Here is a 17223-nt window from a genome sequence, read left to right on the forward strand (position 1 = left end):
TAGTTCCTGCTACTTCTATTTTATTTAAATCCCATTACGTTGATTCCAGTATTTAATTAGTGTCGCTGTTAGAAATGTAAGATACTTATTATGTATATAATACACTAATACTCTCTAAAGTCAAAACCTAATGGTTGCCTTTTTAATACGTTTACTTTCTTCGATGCCCTGAATCTTGCCCAACAGATGAGTTTTTATTTATTTAAAACAGCAATACCTACCACACGTTATTCCATTATATATAGGAACTAGCTAGGCCTTTAGGCTTTGGCGGCATTGAATCGTAGCAATTTCCACTGTACCTTACACTTGCAAAAACCATATTAATTATTCCATAACCAAACTTCACTTAGCCATGTCTCCAAGTTTCAACTCCTCAAATTCCTTGTATGATTTTGTGGTGAGAGAAGGCAATGGCGTGAAAGGTTTGGTAGACTTGGGTGTATCAGAGGTGCCAGAAAGGTACAAACAACATCCACAGGAACGAATCAACAAGCAAGATTCAAGGACATGTGATGCTCCACCCATTGACTTGTCAAAGCTCAATGGACCAGATCATGAGAAAGTGGTGGATGAGATTGCTAGAGCTGCTGAGACTCTTGGCTTCTTTCAGGTGGTGAATCATGGTGTGCCTTTGGAGTTATTGGAATCACTTAAAGATGCAGCTCACACATTCTTCAGTTTGCCACCAGAGAAGAAAGCTGTTTACTGCACTGGGGTCAGCCCTAGCCCTAGGGTAAAATATGGGACTAGCTTTGTGCCAGAGAAAGAGAAGGCCTTGGAATGGAAAGACTATATTAGTATGGTATATAGTAGTGATGAAGAAGCTCTTCAACACTGGCCGAATCAGTGCAAGTATATGATCTTCCTTCTACTTTACTCTCTCTCTCTCTCTCTCTCTCTCTCTCTTTATATATATATATATATATATATATATATATATATATATATATATATATATATATATATTACTCCCTCACTGTATAAAAATTAATATTTGAATGATTTACGAGTTTATAAACATGCACTGTCTTCAGTGGTAGACTTATGTTCATGTCAGGTGTGCAAATGCACTCCTAACTTTGACGAAATTATAAATAATTATATTAATTTTATATATTTTTTTCTCAACTTTTCTTTTATATGTGAACCCCCTCCTCTCTAATTTCTCACTTCCCTTCAAAGTATTTGATTTAAAATTAGAATTTTATCTTTTATTCAATGACAGTAACTACTAGCTAACATCCTGGTAGTCACTGACTCTGGTTGTTTATTCATGATTTATTGCCATACTATATGAAGTTACGATATCATAAGAAATTGATTAAAAGTGTCGGAAATAACACCAAGAGTCCATATTATTTCTTTTTATATTTTCAGGGAAGTTGCACTTGAGTATTTGAAGTTATCATCTAAGATGGTTAGAGACATTGTGGAAGCCTTGATAAGTAAGCTCGGGGTAGCCCTAGATGATTCAAAAATCGAGGGCCTTCTTGGTCTGAAGATGGTTAACATGAACTACTACCCAGCATGCCCAAATCCAGAGCTCACAGTGGGTGTAGGGCGTCACTCTGACATGGGAGCTATCACAGTGCTACTCCAAGATGGCATTGGAGGCTTGTATGTCAAAGTGGAAGAAGATGAGGATGCTGGAAAAGGAGAGTGGTTGGAAATTCCACCAATCCCTGGAGCTCTTGTCATCAATATTGGTGATACTATACAGGTTTGATATCCTCAAATCCAAGATTTAAATAGATAACTCAAATTTTAGAAATAACTCAAATTTTGTAAGGTAATAATTAACTCATTTTAGTTTTTTTTTTCACTTACTATAAGTATCATTTCATGGGTTGAAGCCTAAACTATCATAATATAGCTAGTAACAACATCATTTTATTCAAGAATAAAACAAATGAGCACATACCAGTAATAAATGAGAGTTTAATAAGCATGTATTATTATTGTAATTTTTTTTACACTATCAATCAGTTAAAAACTATTATTCAAACATTTTTAAATTAATTATTGTCAGGTCAATAAACTAATCACCCTTTGTTAGGGTGGATCTGACTTGAAAGACTCATATAAGTGACTTAAGACTTAAATATTATCCTTTTATATTATTTAAGTCTTAAGCCAACTATGTGAGCTTTTCCGGGGACTCACCCTAGCTATCATCTTACATAATAGATTATAATTGAATATCTTTTCACTCTTGGTGCACAAACTATTTTCTTTTTCTGACAACTTGTGTTAATGTAAGATACTGAGCAATGGGAAGTATAAGAGTGCTGAACACCGAGTTAGGACAACTAGCACCCAATCCAGGGTATCAGTTCCAGTGTTTACTATGCCAATAGCTACAGACAGGATAGGTCCATTGCCAGAGGTGGTGAAGAAAGATGGTTTGGCCCGTTACAGGGAAGTTGTGCTCCAGGACTACATGAACAACTTCTTTGGGAATGCTCATGCTGGAAAGAAGTCTCTTGATTTTGCAAGGATCAACTAGTTTGTATCAATAATATAAGAATTGAGATGTTTGTATTTCCTTTTTCATTTCATGTTTAATGAATAAAACCTTCAATATTGAGGCTATATGTCACTAATAACTAATAAAGGTAAAGATATGGTTTGGTTAATCTTTATACACCTTAGCTTAAAGAAAGAAGAGAGATAAAAAAAAATGAAAATGAAAATGATGGATGCGATTCAAAATGAAGAAAGAAAGAAAGATGGAAAACATATATAGAATGAGTGCAGAATTAAGGTGTGACAAAGAAAATCAAAATTTTGTTTTCCTCTTTTTGCCAACTATGAGTTGAAAAGGCTAAATTTGATCTCCATTTCGAAGTAAAATATCAATAATATTTCAAATCAAACACAACTTCCTAAAAGTTGTAATTCATTTTGAAAGACTTTTCTGTGTCCTATAGTCTTTCGTTCCTTTTGTTTCTGACAGAGAGTTTTAAAATAAGGAAAAATGAAACTCAAATTCTAAGTGGGAAAAAACTCCAGACTTTTCGTACATGATAAGATTACGTTGCCTTCTTAATACGCTATCTTCTTCAACCCACCTTAATTTTTAGTTTTTAATTTAATACATTCAAAGCCCTGCATGCCAGACAATCTATGATCTATAATATATAATATATATACGTATACAGGAACATGGCATTTGGCACTGCATGACAACAATTTGCCCTATATCTCACACTAGCAAAGCCATAAACAAACTTCACTTAGCCATGGCTCTAAGTTTCAACACTTCAAATTCCTTGTATACTTTGTGGTTAGTGCCTTTGGAGCTGTTGGAATCACTTAAAGATGCAGCACACACATTCTTCAGTTTGCCACCAGAAAAGAAAGCTGTTTACTGCACTGGGGTGAGCCCTAGCCCTAAATATGGTAAAATATGGGACTAGCTTTGTGCCTAAGAAAGAGAAGGCCTTGGAATGGAAAGACTATATCCGTATGGTATATAGTAGTGATGAATAAGCTCTTCAATATTGGCCTAATCAGTGCAAGTAAGACCTCACTTCTATACTCAGCTCTCTCTCTCTCTCTATATATATTACCCGCTCAATATGTCAAACATTTGAATGACTTACGAGTAGAATTGTACACAGGGATGTGCATATAAACCGGTTTGAATTGAACCATTTCTGAAATGTACCGAACTAATTTTTTAACTGAACTATTTTTTTAAATAAGTATGGTTCGAACCGAATTGGTTTTAAAATCGGTTTAATTCACTTATAATCAAATTATTTTAAAAAAAATCAGGATAGTTTTTTTAAAGAAAAAGATAATTTATAAATTAGTTCAAAATTGATTCAGTTCTTAAATCAATTTAAAAATGGTTCGAAGCTAGTTTTTAAAAATCAATTCAACTCTAAACTAGTTTTGAAAATCAATTCTCAAATTTGGTTTAAAATCCAAACTGCTAAAATCAGTTTGAAACCAGTTTGTTTTTTTTTTCCGAATTGGTTTTTTCACATCCCTACTTGTACCGTTCCGTGAGTATAAAAGTTTTTACCGAGTAATTAAAATTATGTCCATGATTTGAGTTGTAAAATAGAATTAGAAGTTAAAACATTCTTTTTTATTAGCAGTTAATAATAAATCATATTTCAAAAGCTTTCACTTGATACAAGTTCATTTGATATAAAACTAATGAACATATACCAATGTACTATACTAACAATTTCTAATAATCCTGTCTCTATGTTAAATGTAAGATACTGAGCAATGGGAAGTACAATAGTGCCGAACACCGAACAAGGGCAACTAACACCAAAGCAAGAGTATCAGTTCCAGTGTTTATTCTGCCTATGGCTACAGAGAAGATTGGTCCATTGCCAGAGGTGGTGAAAAATGATGGGTTGGCCCAATATAGGGAAATTCTGATCAAAGATTACATGAAGAACTACTCAGCGAATGCTCTTGATGGAAAGAAGTTTGATTTTGCAAGGATCAACTCTGCCTAACTAGTATAAATTAAGAATAACAACTAAGAAATTATTGTTTTCTTTACATTTAATGTAACATGAGTCTTCAATAGTATATGATGATAAATTGATAATGATGAATTCAAGGCTATATATAATTTGCCTTATCTTCTTTCTAGAATATGTAAGCAGATCAAACACAATTACACAACATTTAATGTTACATCTGTTGAAATTGAAAACAGACTCCAAATCTATGCTTGTCAAAGTCTCGAAGGGCCAAGGGAGGAAGTCATAGTATCTTTAAGTCGAACCAAGGCTTCCATTGCCACTGGTCCCCTTGAAAATTATCCTTTTTGGTAAGCTCTGTCAGGGGCTTAACAATTTTTCCCATAGTCCACCACAATTTTTTTGCAATAACTTGTCAAGCCAAGAAATTCACACGCCCTCTTAACAAATTTAGGTACTAACCAGTCTAATATGTATAGCTAGAAGCCTTGAACTTTTGCAGGATATGTTCCAAGTATTCAACTGATTGCTTCCCAATATGAAATTTCTTCTTTTTTGCCTAAAATTGGTGTTGGAGCAAAACTTCTAAAACAAATTCAAGATGCAGAAATGCACATTTGTCAATCTGGGCTATTAATTAGAATGTCATAAAATAGCACGAGCAACTGATATTTGTAGAAGAAAAAGATATATTTTGTGTAGAGGAGCTTCTTGGATGTTTTATTCATGATCATTACAAGTTTTTATGGACAAAATTATAAATCCTTGTACATCATCTTCATTATTATAAGTTTTTTGTGGAACTTACAAACCCTTTCTTCATAACAAGTTTTTGAGGAACTTGCAAACTCATTCATTACAAGTTTTTGTGGAACTTGCAACATCACTAGATATCATAAATTCATAATGTCCCTTGTGTGATTGAAAAGTTGTTTATGAGTTCTCCTCCTCACAAATTCAGATTTGATGATAGCCCAATTTCAAATCCATCTTTGAAAAATAGTTAGTACTTCCGTAGAGTTCAACTAAGAACTCATCAACAATAGGTATAGCCGTATAGGATACTTATCTATATAGAATAGTAGCCCTGTTTAAGGACCTATAGTTAACACTTAACACAGCCTCCAAGTGTGATCCTTCTTTTTTATCCAATAATTGCAAGACTAAAAAAGGGCTAGTTCTCGGCCTTATGATCCCTGTTTGTACTCTATAGCATTCGTTTTACTGTAAGGCGATCAATTCCATCTTAACACTGCCTCTAAGTGTTATCCTTCTTTTACGTGCCTCTCAATTCCCTCTTTGTGATTGTGAGGATATCAGTATGGTCTTACTTAGACTAAATTCTGTCTTTCATGCAGCTTGATTGCATATGAATAGTTCCTCTCAGGACCAAACCCGTATAACACACTAACTGTTAAAGGGTCTTGTTAATCAGTGCCTTAAGGCATTGATTGAGGAACTAAAGGAGAAATTATTTATTACAGAGATCACAGGATAGCGCAAAAAAAATCATGAGCAATATAATTTTGTGTCTCCCAATAAAGACCATTTTCCATTGTTAAATATGCTATGGGTTTTTCCATTTGGCATGCGTGAGAATCATAGAACTTTCAGCACTCATAGGACAATCACATTAATTGATTGAGTCAACCATTAGAATCCATTGGAAGCAAAAATTGATTCCATAGGGTAAAATTATCCAGAACTAGGGTCCATATTCTCTCTCTATAAGATTCAAGATGGCCGTATAATTGGATATGCTAGAAAGAATGCTGATTTTCTATTCCTGAAACTTCGAATTGACTATAGAACAGAAAACTCTTCTCACTCAAGCTGATTTTTGTAAAAGTTACAATTAGTTTTGAAAAACTTGTGCGTCCATAGTATTTCTTTTTTCTCTTTTTTTTTTACAGAAGATTTTACAATAAGAAAATGATACTCAAATATAAATTCGGAAAAATCTCCAAAATCTTGTTCTGATTCTTTTGTTAAACCTACTTTATCTGCATGGTTTCGATCGCCATGAGAATTGACTTTCGATAATTCCAAAAGTTCAAAGTAAGAAAAATTAAACCTTTCTACATGATTGCAATCTTATTTATAAATCAAATTTAAATTCCTTTTTATGTTGTTTATTGAGTGTTTTTATTGATCTAGACCATTCCTAAGTTCAGACTTTAATTGATTAGTATCTAGACATGTTAGTTCCATATTACATAAAATATACTACAGTGTAACATTGGTTGCCTTTTAAAAATGTTTATACTTCTTCCAGCCGCCATTTTATTTTAATACATTTACTTCTTCAAAGCCCTGAATTAGCAAATTGTATGGAACATATAACGCCTTATTTCATTATTAAGTGTAGCAGCTCCTAGCAGAACAATCTATCTATATTATATATAAAGGGACTCTATGCCTTTGGTAGATCATAGCAATTTGTCCTGTATTTACACTAGCAGAAGCCAGAAACAAACTTCACTCAGCCATGGCTCTAAGTTTCAACTCTTCAAATTCCTTGTATGACTTTGAGATTAGAGAGGGCAATGGTGTTAAAGGCGTGGCAGATTTAGGTTTATCAGAGTTGCCAGAGAGGTACATACAACCCGCAGAGGAATGAATCGACAAGCAAGATTCAAGGACATGTGATGCTCCACCCATTGACTTGTCAAAGCTAAATGGACCTGAGCATGAGAAAGTGGTGGATGAGATTGTAAGAGCATCTGAAACTCTTGGCTTCTTTCAGGTGGTGAATCATGGTGTGCCTTTGGAGCTATTGGAATCACTTAAAGATGCAGCTCACACATTCTTCAACTTGCCACAAGAGAAGAAAGCGGTGTTCCGCACAGCAATTAGGCCAGGCCTAGTCACAAAACTTAGGTCTAGCTTTGTGCCTGAGAAATAGAAGACATGGGAATGGAAGGACTTTATCAGTATGGTACATACTAGTGATGAAGATGCTCTTCAGAATTGGCCTAATCAGTGCAGGTAAGACCTTCTAGCCTCTATAAATTATGCCTGCCAATATATCAAATATTAGAAAATACTAAACACACTTTCTAACACTCTTAACATACTACTATTGACTAAATAATGTTGGAAATCAAAAAATTTGGTAAGTCTCACTTCTTATTTATTTTATTGAGTTTCACTCATGATTTTGGTCTAAAGTATTTCTTTGTATATTTCAGGGAAGTAGCACTTGAGTATTTGAAATTATCACACAAGATGGTTAGAGGCATTGTCAAAATCTTGATAAGTAAGCTTGGGGTGTCACCAGATGACTCAAAAATTAATCCTGGGTGTGAAGATAGTTAACATGAACTACTACCCACCATTTCCAAATCCAGAGCTCACAGTAGGTGTAGGGCGCCACTCGGACTTGGGAACCATTACAGCGTTGCTCCAAGATGAAATTGGAGGCTTATATGTTAAAATGGAAGAAGAAAATGATGCTGGAAAAGGAGAGTGGTTGGAAATTCCACCAATCCCTGGAGCCCTGGTCATCAACATTGGTGATATTTTAGAGGTTTGGTATCTTGAAATCTGAGATTCAAGTAAATAACTCAAATTTTAGATTTAGAAATTGCAATTGGAAGTTAAAACCTACTTTTTGATTGGCGGTTAATAACTCTTTTCAAAAGCTTTCACTAATGTAAACGTCATTTGAGGGGTAATATCATTTTCTCAAGATGTAGAACTAATGAAAATAGAATTTAATTGGAACAGATCTTGTAACAAAAATTATACTTTTAATAAATTTTGGATTATCAAGTCATTGACTTTTATGATAATCATTTTAAAGTTATATTTAAGGTGTTATTTAATCAGTTGATAATGTAAAATTATTAATACCAACACTCTTTTGAAAACATTATTTCTTTTAATTTTGTAATTTTTCTATTTTTAATCAATTTTAACCCATAATAAAATGTGTCTTAAAAAGTGTAAGTATGTTAGATAGTATGTTTCTAGCATTCTTCTATTAACATAAATTCAAAATTAAACTCATGAACAGATATCAATGTACTATACTAACTCTTTCCGGTAAAACTATCTATGTCACATGTAAGATACTGAGCAATGGGAAGTACAAGAGTGCTGAACACCGAACAAAAACAACAAGCATCAAAGCCAGGGTTTCAGTTCCATTGTTTACTCTGCCTATAGCTACAGAGAGGATTGGCCCATTGCCAGAGGCAGTGAAGAATGATGGGTTTGCTCAATACAGGGAAGTTGCAATGCAGGATTACACTAAAAACTTCTTTGGGAATGCTCATCAAGGAAATAAGACTCTTGATTTTGCAAGGATCAACTCTGCATAACTAGTATAAAGAATAAGAACTATGAAATTTTTGTTTCCTTTTCATTTCATGTTACATGAATCTTCAGTATCTGATAATAATGAATTCAAGGTTATATATCAACATTGGCCATATCTTTCTCTTTCTGCAAAAATACATGCAGATCCAACACTAATACGCTACATTTCAAATCACATTCCTTGAAATTGAAAACAAAGTCCAAAGTTCAAACATGACACTTGGGTAACCACAAAATTACTCATGATCAGTAGTTTAGTGTCTTTTATACAAACTAATTGAAGATACTTGAGAACTTGTTATTAATCAAGCGAAATCTTATGTTTAAATATTATTTGCTCAAACAAATTAATCAAATTTAAATCCAAATCAACTAGTTATATATTTTTGCTGCACTGGGGTGAGCCCAAGCCATAAGGTAAAATATGGGACTAGTTTTGTGCCCGAGAAAGAGAAGGCCTTGGAATGGAAAATCTATATCAGTATGGTATATAGTAGTGATGACGAAGCTTTTCAATATTGGCCTAATTAATGCAAGTAAGACCTCACTTCTGCTCTACTCTCTCCCTATATTACCCCCTCAATGTATCATACATTTGAATGATTTACAAGCTTAATAAACTTGTACTGCAGTGTCAGTATAATTGTTTTTACACTGTTGACTAATAAGTACTTTTGAAGAATTTTACTCAAATAGGTCCTTAGTAGGGTTTTCCCTCCAATCATAATCTTTCCATGTAAAAGACTCGAATTGATACCTTACTTAAGGAATTTCAGTCCAGTTCCACTTGAACCAACTTAATGTTGGTCCACAATACCATGTATTGGTCTAAAGTATTTAATTTCTTTCTATATTTTCAGTGAAGTAGCACTTGGGTATTTGAAGTTATCTTGCAAGTTGGTTAGAGACATTGTGAAAATCTTGATAGGTAGGCTCGAGGTCTCACTAGATCAAAGATTACATGAAAAACTACTCAGCGAATGCTCTTGATGGAAAGAAGTCACTTGATTTTGCAAGGATCAACTCTGCCTAACTAGTATAAAGAACAAGAACTAGGAAACTTTTGTTTCCTTTACATTTCATGTAACATGAATCGTCAGTAGTATATGATAATAATGAATTTAAGGCTATATATCATTTGCCTTATCTTCCTCTTTCTACAATATGTAAGCAGATCAAAGGGATTGGGTGTCCCTTGTACCCATGTTTTATTTTGCTGACAAAAAAAAAAAAAAACAATCACAGAACATTTAATGTTACTTCTGTTGAAATTGAAAGCAAACTCCAAATCTATGCTTGTCGAAGTGATAAGGGAGGAAGACATAGTTTCTATAGCCCACCATGATTTTTTGTGTAATAACCCATCATGCCATGAAATTCACACACACCCTTAGCAAATTTAGGTACTAAGTTAACCAGGCCAATATATAGCTTGAACTTTTGCAGGATCAACAACCACTCCTTGACAGCTTGACCAGAAATGATATGTTCCAAGTATTCAACTGATTTCTTCTTATTTGCCTCAATTTAGTGTTGGAGCAAAACTTCTTGATTAACAGATTCAAGATGCAGCAAATGCATTTGTCAATTTGGACTACAAATTAGAATGTCATAAAAAAGCACGAGCACATACCTTTGTAAATAAAAGTCAAAATAAGTCATTCATATATCATAAACTCATAATTGATGTCCGTTGTTTGATCGGAAAAGTTGTTTTCGAGATGTCGTCCTCACATATTTAGATTTGATGATAGCCAGATTTCGAATCCATCTTCGAAAAATTGTTACTTCCATAGAGTTCATGTAAGAGGTCATCAACAATAGGTACATGATAGTTATTTAGAATACATAGTAGCCCTGTTTAAGGAAGGTCTATAGTCAACAAAAACTTCACTGGAGAAATTATTACGTAATCCAGAATCACCATATTATTTGTAATTTTTGTCAATAATCATGAAACACAATAACAAAATTAATTTAGTAACTATTTAATAAAAAATAATTTTATTATCCCTTAATTTAAGGAATTTAAATTAATTTAAAATATTAAATTATTTACGTGTCTAATAATTATTAGTCAAAATCATAAATGACTTGATAATCCTATATCACTTAATAATTTCTTCCGAAAATAAGCCTAATGATCCTTGTCTGTAGCATTTGTTTTACCTGCCAGTGCCTCTCAATTAACTGCCAACTCACCCTTCACTCACTCATCACTCTTTTTCTTTTTCCTGGAGTAGAAGACTCTCTCCATAATTTGTGTCTAGCATTATTGGCCCTTCTATTATAACCGTATGCCCAAGGTCTCCATCAGGATCACACAGGCAAGTTATCTTCTTTATAGTTGTCACACACCTTTGTATTGGTCTTTAGGTTGATCAAATCTAATTTGTTATATATATATATATATGCTATCGGTTTCCATTTGTCATACGTGAGAATCATAGACCTTTTCAGCACTCATAGGCCAATCACTTTAAGTCAACCATTAAAATCCATAGGAAGCAAAATTTGATTCCATGGAGTGAAATTATCCAGAACTAGGGTCCATATTCTCTCTCTAAAAGATTTAAGATGACATATAATTGGATGTGGCAGAAATTAAAGAACGCTTATATTCTATTCCTTCAAACACTTCTCATTGATTTTGTAAAAGTTGCAATTTATTTTGAAAGAGTTTTGTGTCCTTGCTATTTTTTTCTCTTTTTTTATTCTTACAGATAATTTTACAATAAGGAAATGATACTACAACATATAAAGTAGGAAAAATCTCCAAACTCATGTTTTGATTCTTTTGTTAAGCCTACTTATCTGCATGATTTCGATCGCCATGAGAATTGACTTTTCGATAATTCCAAGTTCCAAGTATGCAAAAAATAAGCCTTTCTACATGATTGCAAACCTATTTAAGTAAAACTTGAATTTTTTATTTTGTTTATTGCCTTTGTTTTTATTAATCGGGAATTCTGCATCATTCCAAAGTTCAGCATTTAATAGTTACATGGGTCAGTGACATCCAACTTATCGAGATAGAGATTAATTTTAATTGCGATACATAATTATTATTGATTTTACAAAATTTTATATACAGATGAAATCAAACATAATTTTTTCACTATAATTTTTTCATGTGTGAACACATTGAGACCCTATACTACTGCATCAATCCTATAGACATGTTAGTTATGTGTTACATAAAATATACTACCGTCTAATATATGATTGCCTTTTTAAATTATGTAGCCGGCTTTTTAATTTAATAAAAAAACTTGTGCAAACCTTGAAGCAACAATTGTGGGACATATAATGATTTTTCTTTATTCAGAGAAGCATATAATATATAAGTACTAAGCCATTGGCACTGGACCACAGCAATGTCCCTAATATATCTCACACTAGCATAAGCCATAAGCAAACTTCAATTAGTCATGGCTCTAAGTTTCAACACTTCAAATTCCTTGTATGACTTTGTGGTTAGAGAGGGCAATGGTGTGAAGGGTGTGTCAGACTTAGGTTTACCAGAGGTGCCAGATAGGTACATACAACCCCCCGAGGAGCGAATCAACAAGCAAGAATCAAGGACATGTGATGCTCCACCCATTGACTTGTCAAAGCTCAATGGGTTAGAGCATGAGAAAGTGGTGGATGAGATTGTTAGAGCAGCTGAGACTCTTGGCTTCTTTCAGGTGGTGAACCATGGTGTGCCTTTGGAGTTATTGGAATCACTTAAACATACAGCTCACAAATTTTTCAGCTTGCCACTAGAGAAGAAAACTTTGTACCGCGCCGGAGTTAGCCCAGCAGGGCCAGTCACAAGACTTGCGACTAGCTTTGTACCTGAGAAAGAGAAGACATGGGAATGGAAGGACTATATCAGTATGATATATAGAAGTGACGAAGAAGCTCTTCAGTATTGGCCTAATCTGTGCAGGTACGCAAGACCTTGTGTAGCATCTTTATCTAGATTATACCCTTTTATTATATCAAACGTTAGAAAAATAATAGCAACCGATGATCAACGTTCATGTAAGGTTATTCCAAATTAAATAGAAGTCTTAAGTTTGAGTCTTAATATATAATTACATTAGTAATCTGAGAAAAATATTTGTGGTTCATACTACTCTATCAATATACTGCCATCCTCTAGAAAACAATTTATTAGAAATCACAAAATTTAATATATTTCACTTTTTATTTATTGAGTTTCATTTGTAATTTTATAATTTTTTATATTTTAACTGGTAATAAAAAAGTATATAAAGGAATCGTGCTAGAGACTTAGAGTGTGCTATAATTTCTAAATACTTCTCAACTCATCAAATATTTGAATAACTTATTGTCATGCTTGAGAATGTTAAGAAAGAGATTGTTTATTTAATTAACCTTGAAGAAAAGAATTTTCATTTAATAAAATTAAAAAGTGGTTTATTTGGCATGAATTATTTTCTATTTTCATTCTTATTTTCAAGTAATACTTATATAGTACTATTTTTTAAGAATTTATATAATAAAGCATGCAAATAATAATATTTTGTTTTCCCCTTTCTCCGCTTAAAATCTTGAAAATAGTAAAAGGAATGAAAACAAAGTACAGTAACATTTTTATAATTACTTATGAAAACAGAAATAAAAATAATAAAATATTTTCTTCAACCAATCGAACCAACAATTAGTCTCCTAAAAAAACAATTAGTTTTTTTTTTATAAAAATAAATAAATCAAAATCTACAATTAGACTTTTTTGGATTTTTATTTCATTAAAAGAAAAAAAAACTTATTGAGACATTTCAAACATATTTTAAAAATGTTTTCTTAAGGGGGAAAAATTAAATAATCGCACTCTAAATTACAACAGTTTCTACAATACCATGCATGTTTTGGTCTAAACAATCTCTTTGTATATTTCAGGGAACTAGTGCTTGAGTATTTGAAATTATCATCCAAGATGGTTAGAGGCATCGTGGAAATCTTGATACGTAACCTTGGGGTAACAATAGATGACTCAAAAACTGAACAAATTATGGGTGATAAGGTAGTTAACTTTAACTACTACCCACCATGTCCAAATCCAGAGCTCACAGTAGGACTAGGGCGCCACTCAGACTTGGGAACTATTACAGTGTTGCTCCAAGATGAAATTGGAGGTTTATATGTCAAAATGGAAGAAGACAATGATGCTGGAAAAGAAGAGTGGTTATTAATTCCACCTATCCCCGGAGCCCTAGTCATCAATATTGGTGACATTTTACAGGTTTGATATAACTTTGAAATCTAAGATATATTCAAGTAAATAACTCAATTTTTAAGTTAAAATCCACTTTTTGATTGGCGACTAATTATAACTCATCAATTTCAAAAGCTTTCAATTAATATAAGTGTCCTTTGATGTTGTAGCGCCTAAGTAGTTCTCAATATATGGTGATATCATTTTCTCAAGATATAGAACTAATGAAAATAGAATTTAGTTGGAATATATATACTGATGTTATGATTATAACGATTTTTTATACTTTCAACAGATTTTGGATTGTTATACGAAAGTCATTAATGATAATTATCTTAATTAAGAGTTATATATTTAGGGGGTGTTATTTAACTAGTTGATAATGTAAAATTATAAATACGAATAGGAGAAATCTAATAACATAAAAAATTAGTTGATCTCACTTCTCACTTAATTGAGTTCCCCTTTTAATTTTATAGTTATTTTGATAAATCCTAACTAATAATAATATGTTGATAATATTGTCAGTATTCTTGTAAAAAATCTCAAATCGACTAATGACATAATTAAATTATAATATATAAATAAAGAATAATTTTCAATTTATAAGTCAGTCGATTTTTGTAAAATTGAATTAAATCTAAACTAAATTATAACATTTTTCATAATTTGCTTTCCTAAAACAAAAATAAGGATTTTATGGATTTGTCAAAAAATACAAGAAGGACTTCCTAAACATCATTGTCTAAGAGTCTCCCCTCTAGCTACACTCCCCCTCGATTCCATTCCTCCCCTATGCACCCCTTTGTTGTCGCATGTGTTGCACAGTCCTCAACTCCTTTCGCTTTATCGACTTTGGCGCCAAAATCTACTTTTACCCTTTCACTTTCAGTGCAATCAATTCCTCCAAATACACCACCATATCGGATGAATCCCTCCCTATAGTACACCATCATCGAAGATGAAGTTAATTCTGAAAAGCGTTATAACATTCCTAGGAAGTAGTTCCCAGAAAGCATCATAAAAATTCAGAAAGTAGTTTCCAAAAGTTGAAATTTTTATATTTTTTGGAATTTAGTTTTCAAAATTGGGTAATTTTGTGAAAGAAAAAAAAAATTTCATAAGTGTTGTGCATTTAGTAGAGGAGATAGGGAGTATGTTTAGAAATTTCCATTAAAGTATATAAGTAGGATTTAATTAGTTAAACCCGAACCAAAATTCTAAGAACTCCTTTATTAACTGTATCAAAATTCTTCTAAAAGAAACTGTATCAAAATTAAAATCGTGAACATATATTAATGTCCTATAATAACTCTTTTTTATAACCTGAATGTCTCACATGTATAATTAGATACTGAGCAATGGGAAGTACAAGAGTGCTGAACACCGAACAACAACAACTAGCACCAGAGCCAGGGTATCAGTTCCATTATTTATTCTGCCTATAGCTACAGAGAGGATTGGCCCATTTCCAGAGGCAGTGAAGAATGTTGGGTTTGCTCGATACAGGGAAGTTCTAATGCAGGATTACATGAGCAAGTACTTTGGAAATGCTCATGAAGGAAAGAAGAAGATTATTGATTTTGCAAGGATCAACTCTGCCTAACTAATATAAAGAATAAGAACTATGAAATTTTTGTTTCCTTTTCATTTCATGTTACATATTCAGTAATATTTGATAATAATGAGTTCAAAAGATTATGTATAATCATTTGCTATCTTTCTCTTTCTGCAAACGGTATATGAAGATCAAACACAAATACGTATAACATTTAACATCACACATCGGTTGAAATTGAAAACACGCTTCAAAATCCAAACCTGCCCTTGGGTAACCAAAAAATAACTCATGGTAGTTTCGTTTCTTTTTTACTTAATTACTAAGTGAGTCTTCTTATTTTTACTTGTATCTTTTATCGTAAAAATGTTTGTTATGAGTAAAAGTACTCCAAAGTAAGAGACTTCATAAAAGAAGAAAAAAAAAGTCATCAAGGTATTAATTGATTAAACATGGGACTGAGGCCCAAAACAAAAGAAATTAGGTCATAGTGACTGATGGTTTCATAAACAATTTTATATTTTAAATTAAAGTACAAATTGTGCACTATGGTGTTCTTTTGCATGCATAATGACTATTGATATTTGTACATGCTAGTAGGGTTAAGGGTTTATGGTGTATGTTCTTGCATTTATAATAGATCTTTTGCCATCCACGTGCTAATAGGCCAATATATAGGTCCATCTGAAGCTACACACACCAACAAGCCCAAAAGAGAGACTTAAAAGCCAGTTAAAATGAATGATTATGTGCATGTTTGATTTACGAATCTATTTTATGTGAGAAGGGTGTGAATGTCTCCCACGATGGGAAAGTTTTGTGAGCAGTAAGATATTAATTTGTTTTCCTTGGGACTACCGTAGATCTATCCACACTAGATTTTTTCAAAAGAAAAAAGAGATCCCCTCTTCTCTCCTTCCCATACGTGAACCATCCTGCTTTTCCTTTTCGGCGCCTCACGCTCCTCCTCGCAGCCCGCAGGCAAGAAGGATCACAAAAGGGTCATTTTGATATAGCAAATGGAGGCTGGACATAGCTACTGAGGGTTGTGTGGTTATGTTTTGTTGTGTATAGTTTATCTGTGGGAGTCAAGATGGCCTAGGCTTATCCCCTTAATTACCTCGATGTATATATTTGTGTCATGTTATAGGTACTTCTAATCTTTTCTTTTGAACAACTTATATCTCATAAACTTTAATGGTTGATGTTGTTAGTACCCACGAGTAATGAAATGCTATGTACTTGGATATCCCATGAAATATCTATGATTGTGAAACCATGGATCAGTTTCTGGGTTAATTCAATCAATTTCTAGAATGATGAATATTTTTTATTGGCTTAAATATGTTTTTGGTCTCTGATATATATTTGTTTTTGACATTTGATCTCTAATAAATTTTTCCTTCGAATCGAGTCTTTAATATTTGAAAACTTTTGGTCGAGCTCTTTGTCGTTAGTGAGAATTTGTTATTTGTTTACATGGTCGTTAACTAATCACATACACATGTCATGTGTAATATTTGTGTGAATGGACTTCCACGTTGGATTTTTTAAAAAAAAGTAAAAAAAAAAAAAAAGACATCGTTCATTTTTTCTTCCACCACACCTCTTCTTCTTCACCATCACCAACAAAGTCATCACCACCATCCCCAAAACCA

At 32.8% G+C, this 17223-nt stretch overlaps 2 protein-coding genes and 1 pseudogene across 2 annotated transcripts; all 3 read left to right on the forward strand.

Moving 5' to 3' along the window:
• Nucleotides 1-269: 269 nt before the first annotated feature.
• LOC100803722 (1-aminocyclopropane-1-carboxylate oxidase homolog 11-like) lies at nucleotides 270-2595 on the forward strand. The gene is given in 3 exon segments (NM_001255509.2): nucleotides 270-855; nucleotides 1381-1723; nucleotides 2264-2595. Coding segments are annotated over 3 exon segments (1089 nt in total). The 5' UTR covers nucleotides 270-355; the 3' UTR covers nucleotides 2510-2595.
• Nucleotides 2596-6782: 4187 nt separating this feature from the next.
• Nucleotides 6783-9184, forward strand: LOC100808169 (scopoletin 8-hydroxylase-like; annotated as a pseudogene).
• Nucleotides 9185-12135: 2951 nt separating this feature from the next.
• On the forward strand, nucleotides 12136-15715 carry LOC102659647 (scopoletin 8-hydroxylase). The gene is made up of 3 exons (XM_006585350.4): nucleotides 12136-12714; nucleotides 13692-14034; nucleotides 15359-15715. Exons 1-3 carry the CDS (start codon nucleotides 12212-12214, stop codon nucleotides 15611-15613), a joined length of 1101 nt encoding a protein of 366 aa, XP_006585413.1. The 5' UTR covers nucleotides 12136-12211; the 3' UTR covers nucleotides 15614-15715.
• Nucleotides 15716-17223: the final 1508 nt, after the last annotated feature.

Source organism: Glycine max, chromosome 8 (genome assembly GCF_000004515.6).
Source record: "Glycine max cultivar Williams 82 chromosome 8, Glycine_max_v4.0, whole genome shotgun sequence".
NCBI classification, from domain to species: Eukaryota; Viridiplantae; Streptophyta; class Magnoliopsida; order Fabales; family Fabaceae; genus Glycine; species Glycine max.

Bases quoted from the DNA above. Each gene is read 5' to 3' on its own strand.
- LOC102659647 (XM_006585350.4), top strand. From the start codon at position 12,212: ATGGCTCTAAGTTTCAACACTTCAAATTCCTTGTATGACTTTGTGGTT. The intron at 12,715-13,691 runs GTACGCAAGACC...TGTATATTTCAG, and splicing joins TATTGGCCTAATCTGTGCAG to GGAACTAGTGCTTGAGTATT. The intron at 14,035-15,358 runs GTTTGATATAAC...ATGTATAATTAG, and splicing joins ATATTGGTGACATTTTACAG to ATACTGAGCAATGGGAAGTA.